The sequence below is a fragment of the Lacerta agilis genome, chromosome 5, assembly GCF_009819535.1.
Source record: "Lacerta agilis isolate rLacAgi1 chromosome 5, rLacAgi1.pri, whole genome shotgun sequence".
Taxonomy (NCBI): domain Eukaryota; kingdom Metazoa; phylum Chordata; class Lepidosauria; order Squamata; family Lacertidae; genus Lacerta; species Lacerta agilis.
In genome coordinates this window covers 76,289,156-76,308,469 of record NC_046316.1, presented here as the reverse complement: position 1 = coordinate 76,308,469, position 19,314 = coordinate 76,289,156, and the positions used below count along the sequence as shown (strand labels likewise).

At 44.3% G+C, this 19,314-nt stretch overlaps 1 protein-coding gene across 1 annotated transcript; it reads left to right on the top strand.

Moving 5' to 3' along the window:
- Positions 1-896: 896 nt before the first annotated feature.
- On the top strand, positions 897-19,259 carry LOC117047415 (ovocalyxin-32-like). The gene is made up of 6 exons (XM_033150543.1): positions 897-1,423; positions 12,309-12,371; positions 14,845-15,001; positions 16,481-16,608; positions 17,873-17,938; positions 18,714-19,259. The coding sequence occupies exons 1-6, from the start codon at positions 1,157-1,159 to the stop codon at positions 18,876-18,878; spliced, it is 846 nt and encodes a 281-aa protein (XP_033006434.1). The 5' UTR covers positions 897-1,156; the 3' UTR covers positions 18,879-19,259.
- Positions 19,260-19,314: the final 55 nt, after the last annotated feature.

The window sequence follows — 19,314 nt, the reverse complement described above, 5'->3', positions numbered from 1 at the left end:
AAGGACTCTATGAACTGAAACCAGAGACAGTTACTTCTGTAACCCAAGAAAATATTTAATAAAAACAATGGGGGGGATCCTTGGGCTATAGGTCCTATCATCCGTATTGGCTGGGAATGATGGGAGCTGGAGTCCTAACAACATCCTGTTCGCTACCACTCAGCAGGAGCCCATATTGTTTTCTTGCTATGCTCTCAAGCAAGGATACATATCACTAAAGGCAGACTAATAGTACTTTGAGAGTGACTACATGTGCTTCGTAAATTTAGAACATATTGCTTGTGGATGATGTGAATTGTAATTTAAAATGTAAACTACTCAAGGCTGAAGTCAGTTGCTTTGTTTGTTTTTTAAAAGATGCCACTTTGAAAAGGTTGTTCAGTGAAGTTTGCAGCAGCTCATAAAAAGCTACAACTGCAGCCATTGAAAAAAAATCAAGACAAAATGAAACAGGACTAAAATATAATGCAACAATTAATAACTTTATTAGGACTAATCAGTTTAAGCTGTTACCCTATCCTACTTCCAGGTGGTGCACACCGTTTTACACTTGAGACTGTCTAAACTCATGAATTTAATTCTATTGCTGTATTTATTAGGGTTTACAAATTAAGTGAAGGTGTCAGATGCAACCTATAGTGGGGTGACTCTTGATAGTGCAATAGGCCTTCAGGGGTAATATATATTATATAAAAGTGAACAAGAAACAAAGGAAGCAGTTAAATAAATATTGGAAGGTGCACCGAGGCCTTTTAAAAGCAGCTGCTCGCTCCTAGTGTGTATGTCTATTGGAAATGACCAAATCCAACAGGTGACTCTTCCTCTGGAAAGGCAGGATGGTGTTGTTGTCGTTTGGGGGGAAAGGGGTCACTCGGCTCCTTCCCATTTTCCGAGAATCCGCCCCAGCCCTCCGAGGCGTGCGTGGGTCAAGCTGCCCTACTCGACGCCCCCGTCGAGGCGTGCGGGAGAAGCGGAAGGCCGGAGGGCGTCGGCGCTGCTGCGAAGGGGGCCTCCTCCTGTCTGGGGCCCGAGCCAGGCGGCGAGAAGGAGGCGGGACCGGCTTCCGGAGAGGGGAAGCCCGCACTATTTGTACTTGGCCAGCCGCTCCGGCTCAGTCACTCGCTCGCTCGCTCGCCTCCTCCTGCTGGGGAAGAAGATGCTGCGCTCGGAAACGACCTTCGTCTTGGCCGCGGCGGCGCTGCTCGCGCTGTTCTGTCCCGCTGGAGGCGACACGGTCCCGCCGAAGGCAATCTGGCAGCAGCAGCAGCAGCAGCAGCAGATGCACCCGTTCCGGGGGTCGCTGCACCCATACACCGCGCTGGTTCGGCGGACCGCGCAGACGGCCCTCGACTTCTTCAACTACCTGCAGAGCTCGCCCAGCTCTATGCGGAGTCTGGCGCACGTCAAGAAGGCGTCCGTCAAGGTAAGGCAGGGCAGCGCAGGGCTCCTTGGGCCGAATGGGCTAGGGGTACAGGGAAGCGCGCTCTGCACATGGGCAGAGGCGCGGCGCTTTGGAACGCCGCCGTGGGAATCGTTCCAGGGGGCGTGGCTTAAGCAGCATGTGGGGGTAAGGACGCAATCATTTGTACCGGGAGTGGGGCCCATGGGCGTGGGCAGGGAGGGGCAGCAGACCCCCTAAATCAAGTAAATCAATACAAAATACTTAACTGAGGTGCTGGCCCCACCCTCCAAAAATCCTGGCCAAACCCCTGAGAGGGGCTTTCTCCAAAATCCATGCGCAGTGTCTGGAACAGAGCCTTCTGTGGTACTTTGCAGATGGAGTGGACTCTATTCTACAAAAGAAACTCATGACTCCTTGATGTTTTAAGTCCTTAAGGCATCACAAGACAGCTTTTGCTGCAAAACAGACTGAAATGGTTGCCCCTATAAAAAATCTGTTAATGTTGTGTGTCCCCCACCCCATTGTGCCTTTTGAGGTGGCAGAAAAGAAGTGGGCAGTTTGTGTGTGTCTGTTCAGCTCCATTCTGCGGAAAGCTCCACCAGTAAAACTTCTGTCTGACTCACTAGGAAAAAAGTTGGCAACTCTGGTTGCTCTATGTACAGTACTATGGGATTTGCTTGTAAACTTAACAAAAGGCAGACTGTCACGCAAAGTTGACCATGTCAATGAGCCCACTGGGTCCTGTCTATGCACACCTGCACTTGATTTGCAGTAAAATGCTGCTTGGTGTAAGGTAGCAGGAAGGCCCTCAAGCTAGCGAGAGTGGAGCTGGAAAGTTCAAAGAAGTCTCAGCATCACAGTTGGTCTCCAGGGCAACTTGTTTGCTCTGCCTGCTAGGAGTGTGGCCAACATGTGTGATGCTCTGGCATAATGATGCAGGCTGTAGTGATGGTCGCCAACTGTATTCACATTAATGGCTTATAATGCAGCTAGGTTGTTCGTTTTTCTCAATTTGGGTTAGAATCCTAGAATGTCAGAGATCTAATCCAACCCTCCACAATGCAGGAATCTTCTGCCCAACATGGGGCTTGAACCCATGACCCTGAGATTAAGAGTCTCATTCTCTACTGAGTGAGCCATCCCAACTGGCCTAGGGGAAAATTCATCAAAACACAATACTTCATAAGAAACAAGAGGATAGATGCTCAGGGAGATATGAATTGTGGTTAACGCTGTGTGTACGCCGCTTCTGAAACCAGCTGTGGCAGTACACTGGTTGTGGAGTATATGGGAGTGTGTGCAATGCCTTGAATGGCTTTAAAAGGGATGTGGGATAAGCTTATTCATGGTTGAAAATGGACCTGCTGCAGGACACAGCTGGGGAGAGTAATGTTGCACTCATGGCCTGCTTGCAAGCTTCCCATAGAAGGGACTGTGAAGGCAGGATGAAGGATTAAATCGAACTTTGGTCTGAACTAGCAGGACTCTTAAATTCTTGTGATAGGATGGGAACAGTTTAGGCTGAAACTGCACATTTCCAGAGAACTGATGGCTCCTAGTGTCCAGCTGTTGTTTTCATTGGGGAATCAGGGCAGCTGGTATTTTGAATCATGAGTTCACCAGAATATTTCCCCTGCCCCAGCTCTGCGGAGTCATTGGCAAAGCTGCTAAATTGAAAGTTTTAGCATTGTTCCTGAAGAATGTCTCCAAGAGGGCACTTGTGAACTATTTAGAAAGACATGGGAGCAGGGTTCTAAAATTTCGGTTACACACAGCTGCTCCAGATGGGATGCTTTATCCTGATGTTGCCTTGGCAGTGAAATATTTAAATGTCTGTGTTTGATTTGAAGGAGCTACAATTTTATTTAGCAGACCTTAGTGGAGGCTGCTTCCTTAGTGCTAAGTTATTATGTCAAATACTTAGCAAGAAAATTGCTTAATTAAAATAACATGAGTTTTCTATGTTGAAAATCTCGGTGACCTCCTTTTTTCCATTAAGCTGTATTTTGCAAACAGAATGCTTGAAGTTGGAACTCTGTAATCATTTTTCATTAGGGTGGAGGAGCCATAACATTTGAGATTCGTATACCATACTGTGAGATGGAGATCACATATTATTCAGAATTTGCACCCTGCTTAAAGAAGGCCTAAAGCAGCTAAGCAGAAGAACAGTAAAAAAAAAAAAACCCTCATGACCTTAAAATAGCAATTACTATAATGCCAGTCTCAAGATCTAAGCAGAACAAATACAACTCTAATTATCTAAGCAATCAGTACAATATATATACAAGTGCAGGCAAAATAGCTCAGTCAGAGCCTGAGACACAATCTCAGGGTTGTGGGTTCAAGCTCCACATTGGGTGAAAAAGTTTCCTGCATTGCAAGAGGTTGGAATACGTGATTCTCGTGGTCCCTTCCAACTTTGATTCTAAGAAAAGTTATACCTAGGCCAACAGACAATGGACAAACTGATGTTATCCTACTCCCAAAGAATCCATGATTGCCACCTACACTCCCCAAAAGATCAACCCCCCCAGTCTAATCTGAAATAGAAGATGAAAAGAGAGAGTCTCTGGAGGAAGATACTGCCCTAGCACCATGAGTCATACCTTGGCTTTTGCAGATAAGAGATGAAAAACAAAAAGGAAGTGACTCTCATCCTGTACACTCTCCTTGTCAACGATGGGGGAGGCAAAAGTTAGTTTGAAGGTTCTCTGCAGTGCCCAACTGCTCTGATTAATGACACTGGGCTGCTGCTGTGCTCCCTTTAAACCGTGATGAGTGGTTCTTAAGGGGCAGTTTTGCAGATGAATCGCATCCATCACAAATTCCAGAAGAGACAAATATTGGGGCCTGATCACATACTGTTTAATCCAGTGTTAAGTTACCAGTCTGTTCTGTCCTAAAGAATAAATTAACTTGCAGTGTGAATCTTGTAGTAACTTGTAGTATGAATCGGCCCTTAGTTAATTTGGGTAGACTCCCAGTCAGCAGTATGTAAGCAAAGTTCTCACTTCCTCATCATAGAAAGGGAGATAAAGGACACATTGAACCAGGTATTCCCTCTGCCATTTGTCACACATTTTGTGATGCTGTTGATTGTTCTAACATCTCCCAGTTATAATGGCATTAAAATGGTATTGTTATGACTTTGGATCATATATGAACGGCAGGGTTTAGCACAAAACCATAATTCAAAGTTGGCTAATAGCTTTTTCCAAGCAAAACTGGATCAGTTTAATGTGATTGGTTCCTTCTTGCACTGCCTTGTACATTTGTGATTGAATAGTCCCGACTGGGTCAGACCAGAGGCCTATCTAGACCAGCATCTTTCCCCTTAGTATCCAGTCAAATGCCTATGGGAAGCCCACAAGACAGTGATAGTCTAATTATATTTAAAGTCAGTTGCGACATCTTGTGGCAGTGAATTTCATAAATTAATTAATTCCTTTGTAAAATTCCCTCTTTTCGTATGTCTTGCATTTCCTTCCCATTGGATGTCTCTGAGTTTTCTAGTATAATGAGAGGCATATGAATTTGACAGCATACATTTTACAGCCATGCTCACACAATGAGATACAGCTCATGTTAACAGTAATTTATTTATTTTTGGCACAAAGAGAGAATGGCCACTTTGCCAATGAGCTTTCAATTTAGGATCTTGTGTGCCAATATCCAAGTGGTTTGAGTTTCCAGGGGTTTCAGGTATGTGGCACAGCAGAGACTGTGGTGTCTTTATGATATATGGTTTATTTAAACACACACACACAAAAAACCTGTGTGGAGGGGTTCACAGTATTAACACCACCAAAAGGGTCTTATTTCTTCCATAGCCACAGCCTTTGATTCAAACAGAAACCAAACATTGCTCTCGAACTCTGCTCTGACTCTCTAGCTTGCTGCTTTCCTTCTAGGTCACATCACTTCCAAACTCTCTTTCTAACTAACCATTAGCTGGGAGGGTGGAGGGTGGTCCCACCCACCTGCTGTCTCACACAGAGACCCTTTCCTTTGTTAAGGGAATGGCCCATCTCCCAGGCTATCGCCACAGGAAACTAGCCTGGCTTATATTTTAACACTTGCTGGATCCAGGAGTTAGAAGGGTCTTTGTATACAGTCTACATCCTCCCCCACCCACTCAAAATCATACAGAGGCTCAGTTGTCAGTTGCAAAGAGAATGGGAATTCGTGATGAAAGCCATTTTCAAAAAATTTATGTTATCCAAACAGGCAATGTTTGCAGCTAATGAATAAAATTGTAAAGCCAGGGGTATGTTGTGCTATCCAAGCTTGCTAATGAAAAACCAGGCTTGTTGTTTGGATCTCTGGCACAGCCAAATGCTGATGAGGCTGTATACAGCAGAGGATAAACATACTCAGCCTTATTTGTGAAAATCTCAAAGAGCCCCCTACAAACCTAGTCCAAGTGGGTTAAGACCAAAGCTCTCCTAAGATCTGCTGCTGGCTCTAATCTTGTATTCCATTCTATCCCTTTGAAAATCTGAATAAATATTCTTAAGCAGGCAGCAAAAAGCCTGGGGCGATGTTTTCTCTCCCCCCCCACCCTCTGTTGTATTTCAGAGGTGTTCGCTGGGTAGAAAAAGGCAAGAGTAAGCATTCTCTGTAATGCTTTACAAAACAAACCAGCTGTCTGGCCAGGATTGAAGGAGGGTGTTTGTTAACATTTCCAGCCTTTGGACTTCATCAAAAGTGTGTTTCTTTGGATGAAGTTTGATCTGAAGCTATTCTTCTATGGAAAGACCTACTGCTTTGGGAGCAGGGCAGGTGGTGGTGGCAACGGTGGGGAAGATGCAGCACAATTTCATGTGCTCAAAGAACTTATTCAGAACACTCTGCCTCTTTGATTCTTATGTTGTTCAGTCGTTCAGTCGTGTCTGACTCTTTGTGACCCCATGGACCAGAGCACTCCAGGCACGCCTATCTTTCACTGCCTCCCGCAGTTTGGCCAAACTCATGCTAGTCGCTTCAAGAACACTGTCCAACCATTTCATCCTCTGTTGTCCCCTTCTCCTTGTGCCCCCCATCTTTCCCAACATCAGGGTCTTTCTAGGGAGTCTTCTCTTCTCATGAGGTGGCCAAAGTACTGGAGCCTCAACTTCAGGATCTGCCCTTCCAGTGAGCACTAAGGGGCTGATTTCTTTAAGGATGGATAAGTTTGATCTTCTTGCAGTCCATGGGACTCTCAAGAGTCTCCTCCAGCACCATAATTCAAAAGCATCAATTCTTTGGCGATCAGTCTTCTTTATGGTCCAGCTCTCACTTCCATACATCACTACTGGGAAAACCATAGCTTTAACTATACAGACCTTTGTCGGCAAGGTGATGTCTCTGCTTTTTAAGATGCTGTCTAGGTTTGTCATTGCTTTCCTCCCAAGAAGCAGGTGTCTTTTAATTTCGTGACTGCTGTCACCATCTGCGTGATTCTAGCATGGCATAAATACTTGCCAGTTCCAGGGACTCTATATATATTTGCTTGGCATGGTAGATGTCACCTTGTGGCTTGCTAAATGCAAGGTGGTTCTTTTAATGAGATTCAGAAGCAATACAAACACAAGGGGGTGAGAAGATTAAAGATCTTATTCTAAACAGCAAGCATTATATACATTACCAAGCAAGCACTTTGATCTGCCACTGGGAAGCCTTCAAGAGGTGGCGAAGTGACCCCCAGGTAGCCTTCGTTTGCAAGACCCTCTGTCCATCAGTTCATGAATGAGCTTCTCAGAACTATGCCCAAAACACATTCGATTTATAGATAGCTATCTTTATGTGTCTTGCCTGACTAGCTAGTGCAGATTATTATTTCGCTAGCCCCCTCTTCCAACACCGCACATTCCTCCAAACAATGTCTACCATCAAAGAAGGTCAGAAGGTACCCTGCATTATCATTTCTTTCCAACAAATTAAAGGCTGTTCTCAGCCATCAAAGAACAGAACAAGAGATAGAGGGGAAGTAAACAGAGGCAGGAAGAGATGACCATGCTAGATCACTATCTCCTTGAAATTACAATTATCTTCTGCAAAATATTGCCCATACACCTTGCCAACCTATGCCCACCTACCACATCCTTTTTATAGGCATGGACCTTTTTGGGGATGGAATTTGGCAGTTTTTAGCCTGTAACCTAAGGGGTGTTCACTCTTTACACTTTTGCGTCAGGAAGTTTATGCCACAACAAATCTGTTAAGTCCTCAACGTGCCACAAGGCTTTTGGCTACTTAAAAAAAAAAATGCAACACACCGACCTAGCTAACCCCTCTGATAGAAATTTCATTTGATTCAGACAATGTTCCTGCAACTCACATACCCAAAGGAAGGAAGTATCCTCCTACAATGTGATCCCTCTGGGTTGCAACGTTAAGCCTGCAAATGCTTGTCGGCACCATTTTTTGGATGTTGCTGCGGGAGTATTGCAAGCATGGATGTCATTGTGGCCATGGTAAATCAGTTTATCCCTCCACCACCATTTTTTAAAACCTTCCCCTTCCCCTAAATAGCTCTGTTCCCCCCCTCCTCATTTTACCTACATTACCCTCACAACGTTACATTAGCCTCATAACTCAAGAGTGTGACTTGCTCCACATCACACAAATAATTTTGTCACTGAGCTTGAACCCAAGCCTCATCAGTCCAAATCCAATACACTATCAACTCCCAAGAGACTGCAATCTACTCAGAGTTTAAAAAGTGGCAGTGATCTATCCCCTTTTGGGGGGTTGGGTCAAAGTTTTTTCCAGGGAGGAGGTAAAATGTTGAGCTTTTTTTAGGGGGGAAGCCACAGTTGTTCAGCTTCTTTGAGGGGAACCAATGATCTACCAGTGATCTACCGCAGATGTCCAGTGGCCTACCGGTTGGATATGCCTGAACTATACCATTCTGATCTAAGCAATGCCCTAGTTTTATGCCCACAATCTTATCGTATACAACTCTAACCCAACAGCAAACAAAGGAAGTGGCAACTGGTTGTGTGGAGGCTTTGCCCAACCATCATTGGGTTGTGTGGAAAACAGCTGTGCGAATCACATCTCGGTAGACTCCATTACTGATCTCTTTCTCTCATGCTGGAACAATCTTGAAAACTACTCCCTTTTTGGATGTTTTGAGTTTCCCTCCCAGTAAAAACCTTGATATAGCTTTTAAATATAAAAGGAGACGATTCATTATTGGAATTCCTTTGCTTCCCAGATATGCAGCTTGCTTTGCAGTGGTGAAATTCATGATTGTTCCTCTCCAGCTGCCAGATCTCCTCCTGGACAGAGCTCCCATTCCTTGAGTGCTCCGATGCAGAGCATAGCACAATGATATTAGAAGTTGGGCTTGCCAAACTTTCCCTTAGTAAGCAGCTATTTAAAAGATAGGAATCTGATCCGGGACAGAATTTGGCTGTCTTTTACCCCCCCCCCCGCTTTTAATCTGACTTCTACCAATTCCTGTTCTACACCTAGGGCATTATTCAACACAAGTCTTAAGCAAACTTGGTTGATTTCAGTTGTCCTAGGCTGCAATCCTATAACATACTTATTAGGCAATAAGTCCCATTAAGTAAATGGTGGGCCTTATTGACTAACACAACTAACAACTCGGCCTTAAAAGGTAAAAGTAAAGGGACCCCTGACCATTAGGTCCAGTCACGGATGACTCTGGGATTGCGGCGCTCATCTTGCTTTATTGGCCGAGGGAGCCGCCGTACAGCTTCCGGGTCATGTGGCCAGCATGACTAAACCGCATCTGGCTAACCAGAGCAGCGCACGGAAACATCGTTTACCTTCCCACTGGAGTGGTACCTATTTATCTACTTGCACTTTGATGTGCTTTCGAACTGCTAGGTGGGCAGGAGCAGGGACGGAGCAACGGGAGCTCACCCCGTCATGGGGATTCGAACTGCCGACCTTCTGATCGGCCTTGGGTACTCCCTATTCAGAAGAAAGCCCTACTGAGCACAAAGGGAATTCCTCCCATGCAAATGTATCTAGGGTTACCATATAAGAAGGTACTGAGGAGAGGGGCATTTTCTTGGGACTGCCCTGCCACTTTCACACACACCCCAACCCCCAAAATGTCCCTTAAAGCAAGTTCCCCAAATGTCAACCTCAATCCTGCTCTTACAAGCTAATTTCCTGGAACTTGCTTTAGGGTGAGTATTTTTTTTAATGTTAAAAGTGGCAGTATCTTAAAAGGGCTGGCATGTAAATGGTGTGCTTAGCGTCCATCGTTTATTATGAAGCAGTGAATAGCTCCTATTAAATCCACTGATTTCAGTGGGTCTGCTTTGAGTATGACAAAATTTGAAAGCAGCCCTGTGGTCCTAAAGTTGGCGGGTTTCACTTCCCACCCCATTACCAAAGCAGCTGTTATTTACAGCAGTTTAATGAGACCATAAAGTGAGTCTCACGTTTCCATTTCCTTTGTCGGGTCTAGTTGATGTAAAATGTCAGACATAGTGATGCAGCAGTAGGGGGTTTGCTTGTGAATCAGGATCCTCACTGAGGGATGAGCAATACATTATCACTCAGAGGATAATGTGCTGTCAGTAACAGACTGACAAAAAGAAGTAGTTCTTAAAGAGCATACATCTTTTGAAACCGGCAAACACCTGTGTATAATGCATAAACTTGTCTGCCCTCCTGTATGACTTGATATTCTAAATTTTGAAAGGAGGCTGGACTTTGGTGGATAATGTTGTTTATAGAATGTTCCTCTTCATCCAGGCCTTTTGACTGGTTAATATTCTACAACCTTTTAAATGTCTTTGAGGTGGTGCTGCGTTTATTGTTCTGTTGTTTATGTTTTAACTATTTAGGTGTGTTTTTACTTTTTACCTTGTATTTTACCACATGAATCGCCCTGAGAAACTTCACCCTTATAAAAATGCTGTGTATAACCATAAGGCATTCACTTTAAAAAGCAATAGTACTTTTTTACTTGCACTGATCTTCAGCTCTATAAACGAATTTTTATCTCTCTGATCAGCCTATCACTAAATTTGATCAAGACTGCTGACTGTTTTACCACAGCAGGTTTAAACATCCTGTTCTAACTAATATAAACAAAGTTAAGTTTTAGGCTTACTTCTGGTAATTTTAGACAGAGACGTGACTGTGACTATCAGGAAGGGACCCTGAACCTCTGAATTTGCCACTATACCACTGCATGCACCGACAAACTATGGTTGGTTGGAAATGGAAATTAAAGCTTCTGATTGCCTTCTCCTACCGATGCTGGAGGAGGAGTATACAAGCCAGAGACTCACATGATGCTAACATTGGGCTCTCAAACATTGGGCAGTGCCCTGTGCGACACTAAAAGCCCCCCTCCCATTGCTGCCCCTTGCGCTCTGTTCTAGAGCATTATTTTGGTGCCCCCTGCAGAGCAGCACCCAGTGCAACCATATCAGTCATGCTACCCTGAAACTGCCTCTGCATTTAACCATACTTAGCATTATATCTGAACCACCAAGGTAGGGTTGCCATGTTTCAAACAATGAAAATCCAGGCAGCTCTTTTTTTGCGGGGGGGGGGGGAATGATTTCTGCCTGGACACTGCTGCCAAATGTAGTGTTTCAGGATATGTCCAAGAAATTCCGGGTGTATGGCAACCCCACACCAGGGTCTTGGCTTATAAAAAGCTATACAATGATTGCTCAGGTTACTTTGTTGGGCCCTAACAGAACACCATGTTACTATCATTTTTACAGATAGGGGAGTCTAAGCAATGTGATGCTACTAGGGCTAGAAATGCTGTTAAACAAATCCATGAATAAGTGACATTTATTAAAACCCGAACAGTATTCAGTGGGCAGATGTAATGCCTGAAGATAGATATCTCTTGAAGCAGTATTTTTTTTCTTCTTTTCCTGTATTGAAAGATTAATCTTGCAGAGGTAAAATGATTCCTCAGTGCATTTCTTTGCTAGCCAGGAGCCTGTAAAACAACAAGCAGTGCATTGTCAAGGTCTAAACTCTCTAGCAAGCCGTTTTGGAATTCCCTCACCCTTCCTTATCGGTCTAGCTTGCATCCTTTCGGGATATGCAGAAATGGTGCTTGAAAATGTACCTGCTGTTTCGGATGAGAGTTTAGGGACCAGGCCAACGTCATTCACCGGACTGTTTCCAAATAACCAGGTATTTTTAAGTAACTGAGAAGATGCGTGGAAATTAAGCCCTGTACAGACACACGGCAAGTCGCATCACAAAGCCGGATGACTACAGCTGCCAATTAATTGGATAGCCCCCACTCTGCCCTTGTGCCTGTAACTGCAGCCAGTTCTACCTGATGTTCAGTTAGAAACTTTGTGGTCTAATCACAGCTCATGTGAAAGGGTTTGTGTGTGCAGACGAAATGGTTGTGAATACCTTGAAGTAATAAGCCAAGATATAATCATACGAATGCAGCCTCTCTTGGCGAAGCAGAAAGCAAAAAAGACCTTTTGAAACTTTTACCGAGGGTTGGAAAGGAAGTTTTCTTTTTTGGATCATGCAGACAACGTATAAATTAAGGAGAGGCTTGACAGCCATCTGTCAGGAGTGCTTTGATGGTGTTTCCTGCTTGGCAGAGGGTTGGACTGGATGGCCCTTGTGGTCTCTTCCAACTCTATGATTCTATGAGAAGTTCGCTACCTATTTATCATTCTTTTTTTTTTAAAAAAAACCACACATTTGTTTGGAAGGTTTGATTTAAATCGCCACACAAAAGGGCTCACTTAAACAATTTCTTTCAATCAAGTTTCCAACTTTGAACGTTCAGCGGGACATCATTTGAATGCTAAGTATTATTATAATTTGATGCTTTTAGGGTTGTTGTTTTTTAACACTTCTGGATTCGTCGTCATTCTTTTTTTTTTTTTTTTTAAATGCTGTGAAGTGCAACTGTTACTTCTTTCTCTTCCAGTTTATCCCAGGCGTTGAGCGCAAGTACTCCCTGCAGTTTGCTACAAAAGATGCTAAGTCTGGGGTAAGTTTGCACAATAAAATGGAACTTTGTATCACATGTGGTACTTCCCAAGACATGTTTTTGCTGAGTCTTCCTTTGATAATAACTGGCCCCCCGCCCAAGTCACTTCTCCTATCCACAGCGAAAGCAACAAACCTGCCATGGTGCTTGACCTATTTGCAAACAAGGGTCTGCACAACCCTTGGCCATGATGGATTCCCTTTTCCCTTCTAGACACCTGCTGAAAATTGTTCTGTATAAGCAGGCCTATCTAGACGGGTGACTTGGTTGCAGCTGTTGGTTGGTAGCCGTGTTGGTCTGCCATAGTCAAAACAAAATAAAAAATTCTTTCCAGTAGCACCTTAGAGACCAACTAAGTTTGTTCTTGGTATGAGCTTTCGGGTGCATGCACACGAAAGCTCATACCAAGAACAAACTTAGTTGGTCTCTAAGGTGCTACTGGAAAGAATTTTTTATTTTGTTTTGAATACGTATGTTTAACGTGTTTCATTGAGTTTATTTGTTGTTCGGATGTTTCTATTTTAATTTTGGTTGTATTTCTATCACAGAGGTTTGTTTTTGGGGAAGGACAGGATATAAATGTTAACTCAGATGCAGGAACTGCCCCCCTCCACCTCCCCCGCATCCCCTCTGCCCTGACTCATGCAGGTGTATACTGTTCATAAGCTAAGGTGGCGCTGTGGGTTAAACCACAGAGCCTAGGTAGGGCTTGCCGATCAGAAAGTCGGCGGTTCAAATCCCCGTGACGGGGTGAGCTCCCGTTGCTTGGTCCCTGCTCCTGCCCACCTAGCAGTTCGAAAGCATGTCAAAAGTGCGAGTAGATAAATAGGTACCGCTCCGGCGGGAAGGTAAACAGTGTTTCCGTGCGCTGCTCTGGTTCGCCAGAAGTGGCTTAGTCATGCTGGCCACATGACCTGGAAGCTGTACGCCGGCTTCCTCGGCCAGTAACGCGAGATGAGCACCGCAACCCCAGTCATCCACAACTGGACCTAATGGTCAGGGGTCCCTTTACCTTTACGCTAAGGGAACCCGTTGTCTATCACTATTGTTTTTGTCAAGGCGCTGGCATTGAAAGTCCAAACATTTTTATATTGTTTGATGCATTTTATGTTTTTCACCTTTTTTGTATATTACTTTTGCATTGATATGTATTAAGTTCACCACTTTGGGGGTGGGGGCAGGGGCAGTGGCATATAAATAAATCATGCCAATGCTGGTGCTTGTTCTAGGAGAACTTGTTTGCTGCCCCATGGTGCTGGAGATATGTGCAGGTCTTCCAACTAGTCATAGCTCAACAACACCTTCCTAGTAGTACACACTCCCTTGCTGGTTCAACTGATCCCCCCCCCCAATACTTCTACTTAAGCACAGACTGCTTCTTCCCAACAACACTTCCTCCCACATTCTGCAAAGAGGCAAGATTCCACCTCTTCTCCCAGATTTTGGGGGGGCAGGTGTCATGTGCCTGCAATTCAGCAAGGTCAACTTCTCTGGTCATGTCTGGATTTAAGAAAGGCAGCACCACAGATTTGTGATGTCCTTTAAAGTGCACATGAAGCTGCCCAATACCATTGGTTCATCTAACTCAGTATTGTCCACAATCTTTTCACTCCAAGGGCCCACCCTTAGTCCACTTGGGATAAAATTGTAAGGTTGGAAAGGGACCTCAAGGGTCATATCTAGTGCCATGCAGGAATCACAGATAAATAATCCCTGACAGATGGCCAGCCAACCTCTGCTTTAAAATCTCCAAGGAAGGAGAGTCCAGAACTTCCCAAGGGAGTCTGTTCCACTGTCAAACAGCTCTTACCACCAGGAAGTTCTTCCTAATTAGTTGGGATCTCCTTTCTTGTAATTTGAATCCATTGGTTCAGGTCTGGAGCAGCAGAAAACAAGCTTGCTTTATCATCCATGTAATAGATAGTTGAAGATTGCTCTCAGTCTTCTCTTTGCCGGGCTAAACATACCCAATTCCTTCAACTGTTTCTCATAAGGCTTGGCCCTCCTCCTCTGGACGTGTTCCAGCTTAACAATATCATTCTTAATACACTTCTCTTTTTAACCATATATTTGTATGGTAGATGTGCTGCTGTTGTGACCCATTTGAAAATCAGTAGTCCACATGGTCATGGTTCTCTAGGACTGCAAGCTTAAATTAGATATTTGCCCAGTGATTGTTTAACATGTGCTTTTGAGGGGAGAGGAAGAGAAGTCCTTAGACTAGGGGTGCAGATTGTACATTCTGGCATGTGGAAGATGGGTTAATATGTCCCCCACTTACCGTTTTCTGACCCAGCAAACACACCCAACCTACTTTTTGCCCCCAGAAATTATTTGCTTGTGCAGCACTTATTCTCAGAATGTGCTTCTTGGACTCACTAGTGGGTTCTCTGGACCGGGCATGTGGTAATGTGAAAGCCTTTCAATTGGAAGTAAATAGCATCATTTTGTGTTTTTGTTTTCCCTCCCTAAGCAATATCTAGGCTCATGCCTTGCAACTGTTCGGTACCAGAGAGAAAAGCCTAAACCGAAGGTTGATATTAACTGCCCACACAGCAAAGACCCAGAGGGCCTAGGCCATCTTTCGCAGAATATGCTAGAGGACTTCGCCTTGTTCCGCAGCATCAGAGGTATATCTCTTGCAAATGATCTCTCTGGTATCTCTCATTCCAGTTAGCAAAATTATTCAATATTGCATGAACCTGGACTGGTAAGAGATGCCAGGAAAACTAGTGGTGAACGCCGGGATCCTGCACTTGTTACAGCTGCCTGTGGTTTGCAAGTCCAGTTAACATGAGGGCTTTCTTCTTTAGTAATCAGTTGCTATTTCCCCTTTCTTTTCCCGACTGTGGGAGAAGGCAGAAGGGTAGCCAAGTTGCTGAGACTTAATCCTTTTGAGTTCCCAATGAATAAGGAACTCAGTCCCTCTATGTGATTTGCACACAAAGAGGAACCATTTCCTTCCTTGCAGCCCAGCGCAGTGCTTGGCCAAAGCGTCTTTGTGGGCGGAAAAGCAGGATGTTAAGACCAGTCGCAGCAGGTCCTTCACCTCTTGCATGACAGACATGTATATTGGCAAGATGATTATGAGTCTGTGAAGCAGTCTGTCTCTTTCTTTCCTTTCTAAGTAGCACATATACCGGTATGTTCATTTGTATAAAAGTTCATCCTTTACCTCTCCCACACCCAAAGCATTTTTAAAGGGGGGGGGGGGGGAAACTGATGCAAATCAGCTGCTGACATTTGGAAAAAAAGGCATGGTGGGGGAGAAATGTGTTAGCAGAATTCAGGAACTCTGGAAGCTGCCTTATGCAGAGGTCCAGCTAGCTCAGCATTGTCTATATCAGGCATGTCCAACAGGTAGATCGTGATCTACTGGTAGATCACGGGGTGTTCCTGGTAGATCCTGGCTGATCTCTGGTCCCTCAGTGATCTCCTTACAAAAAAGCAAACAACATCAACAACCACCCAACTTTGCTTTTCCTTAAAAAAGCTCCACAACTTTGGCTTCCTACAAAAAGCTCCACAACTTTGGGTAGATCACTGCCAGTCTTTTTACGACAATGGGTAGATCACTGCCAGTTTTTTTTATACTGTGAGTAGCTCACAGTCTATTTGGGAGTTGGACGTTCCTGGTCTATATATTGACTAGCAGCAGCTTCCTGGGACTTTCAGACAAGGATCTGTCCCATCCCTACCTGGATATGCCAGGAATTGAATCGGGGATCTTCTCAATGCAAAGATGCTCTGCCACCGAGCTACAGTGGTCACATTGGTGCTTTCTGCAGCCAGCTTCCTCCCACTGAGGCTGAAGTGAGGCGAAAACTCACATAATAGTTCACCGGTGATAAATGGATTTTTGTTTTCCAAGAAGTGATAGCACGGCCAGGCCAGCTCTGCCATTCTTAACATTGGCAACTATTCTCACCCTAGTTCTTAAAATTGCCATTTGGCTTGGGGGGGGGGAGCTTGCAGCATATGCAACTAGCCCTTGAGCATCTATCACAGGACTCCAGGAGAGCCTCAGTCTGCTTGCCATAAAAGAATCTCATTATCATGTTTCCTCAAAACACACACACACAACCCCCCCCCCATTTTTCTGTCTGCAGATGGCAACAAGCCCTCTCAGGATCTTCTGCAGAATTTGGCCACCATTGGAAACAGCTACATCGCATGGGAGAAATCATCTGAACACAGAAGTTACACCGTGACACAAGTGAAGAATTTGAAGCCGTGGGTAGGTGAAATTCTACGCCTGCACAAGGGGAAAACGGGCCTTGTGCAGCAGTGGAGGCAAAGCTCATTCTGCCCTCGAACAACCTTCCACCCGTCTACCTCCTTACTTATAGCCAGTCTAAGGGGTGCAGTGCCTGTCGGCCTCCTTGGTCTCGGTGTTGCCTTTGTACGGAAGAGGAGGGGTGTGTGTGTGTGTGTGTGTGTGTGCGTGCGCGATGGACTGGCTGGATGCAGTTGAGTGGTGCTTCCTGGTAAGTATGTGTCAGGATCTTCCCAAGTGTTGCTCATGAGTAACGACAGAGCCTTCAGTCTCTAAGACTATTTATTGTGCATTACTAGAGCTAGTTCAAAACATGACCGCTCAGTCACTTGCAGAATCCGGAAGTGCCCCTCTCCTGTTTGCCGCCCAACACCAAAGTCTCAGCACCCTAAAACGTCTGTGGTGCCCCCTGACCCCCCGATGCTGTGCTGGCGCCAGAAGCGGCAGTTCTTCCCCAGATCCTCTCTGGCTGGAGGTGCTGGGTCTTTGCCCAGAGTCTCCAAGCCTTCGCAACTCCCCCTCCCTTTGAGAGAGCTCAGGCGAAAGGCTAGAAGAGGAGGAGTCTGTCGACAGAAACAGCTGGGGTTCCCTGTAGTGTAGAGTCCACCTCTCGAGCAGGACCTCCAACCAGCTCCTCCTCTCGAGTAGTCCTCTTGTCCCTGTCTCTTTCTCAAGAGGAGGACCTCTCTCCCCTTGCTCCTCCCAAGGAAAACCCTTGCCCCGGCTCTCCTCCCGAGTAGTGCCTCCTCTCTCCCTCTCCTCGCGAGGAGCCGGGCAATCCCTGACAGTATGTTTTAAGCTTAAAATCAGTAGGGCTTTTTTTTTTTTTTTTAAAGGGTGACTCACTTTTCTCTGCCGTCAAATGCAAACAACACAAATGTGATGCTATCAAGTAAGTTCCAAGATCGGGCACAGCCTTAGCGCAATAAGCAATGATAAACAACAGTAGCTTCAAGCTAGTTGCAAAAGGAGTGGAGGGGTGTGTGGATGTCCTAAGGAAGCTTTGTTGTGTATACCAGAAATGCTATGGTACTTCTTGACTGCACTTGGAATAAAAACAGGTAGTTTTTGCTGATGTAACATGAAACACAAAATTGCATAGAGCCACGCCCACCATCCCTGGATCGAATAACAGTTTCTTTCATATTTCACTTAATGCAAATCATTGCATTTTTTATAGTGGAATTTTTGATTGACTATCTTCTTTCTTAAGTTTCCTGCCCAGGTAAGGAAATACATCATTTTCTTTGAAGTTGACTACACTGCTCAGCTGACAAGTAATTTCTCAGAGGTAAGAATACTACAATACATAGGATTGCTTCTCACTCATGTAATAAGTGTGATTGTGCAGCAATAATCTACTTTGAAAACTAGCATAGTAAGTGGCTAAGAAACTGAGCTGAAATTAGGACGCATCAACCATGAATTCACTATGGGGCCTGTCAAGTTGTTCTCTCTCTCTCTCTCAGGCTCAGTAACCCACTAGCAGAATAAAATGCTTCGGAATCCTATGTGTTTATTCAGCAGTCCCCCTAAATTCAATAGGGTTTGCTCTGTAGTAAGCGGGCTTATTTATGTACTTGGAAGCAAGTCTTGTGTTCAATGGGACTGTGTCTGTGATCATCTTAAGCTGCAACCCTGTACCCTTTCACTTGGGAGTAATCTCCACTAAACTCGAGGGGAATTATAAGTGGCAGGCTTGGTGGGGATGAGGGAGGGGCCCTTCTCAGTGGCTGCTCCCAGATTTTGGGACTTCTGCCTAAAAGAAGCTAGTCCTTCCACTGGCAGGTGAAAACTTTTATTATGCCAACAGGCTTTGAGGAATTGGCTGCTTTTAACGAAAGGGTTTGTGCCGTGAAATGTTTATGGCCCATTATGTGTATGCTTGAATTACATTACTATTTAATTGCTTTTTAATTATTGGGTTTTTTTTCTATTTTGTCTGTCTGGGGGGGATCTAAGTAAATAAATACTCTAAAGTCTTATATTCATTTAAGTGTAGAATTGGGCATTCAAGCACTCAACAGTGCTACATAAATACTGATGATTTTTGCATGCTTCTCTAGAACCTTTCCTGCCACGTGCGTGTTGCCTGGAGACCTGGCTTGCTGGCACAAGTGAAATATGACTGCTCTTCAGAGGACGACTCTTCAGAATCTGCAGATGGTTCTGGGGTGGAAGAGGGATCCGCTAATGGGCTCATACTTCAATATGATGAAAGTAATTTTTAAGTAGGAAGAACGCCTGCATTATAAAGCTGTAAACAATTTTTTTTGCAAAGATGTAGAAGTCGTTGCCGCATATTTCAAAGCTTTGCACTAGTCACTTCTGATCTACCATAAATATCCTCTTTTCTTTGTAATTTCTGAAAAGAAAAAAATATTTTTGCTAAAACTTTTTTTTAAAGAAAAGAATATATGTAAAAACTACTGATTTGTCACCAAGTTTCTGGTAGGAGGTAACTTTGTATGAGACAAATTTAATATATAAACAAATGTCTTAAGTTTCTTAAAACTGCCATTTTAAATAAATATTTGATAAAATATTTTAAGTTTTGAAAATAAAACCGTTGATGCTAACTTTTAACATCTCCAATAAAATGAATACTGGTACACTTTGTGTATGCTGTCTTATTTTACATGAATATACTGAATATGCAGGAAAAGT

What these genes read in the sequence shown, in the direction of transcription:
- LOC117047415 (XM_033150543.1), top strand. Translation starts at nt 1,157, where the DNA reads ATGCTGCGCTCGGAAACGACCTTCGTCTTGGCCGCGGCGGCGCTGCTC. An exon ending in TCAAGAAGGCGTCCGTCAAG is followed by an intron (nt 1,424 to 12,308) that starts GTAAGGCAGGGC and finishes TTTCTCTTCCAG; the next exon opens with TTTATCCCAGGCGTTGAGCG. An exon ending in CTTGTTCCGCAGCATCAGAG is followed by an intron (nt 15,002 to 16,480) that starts GTATATCTCTTG and finishes TTCTGTCTGCAG; the next exon opens with ATGGCAACAAGCCCTCTCAG.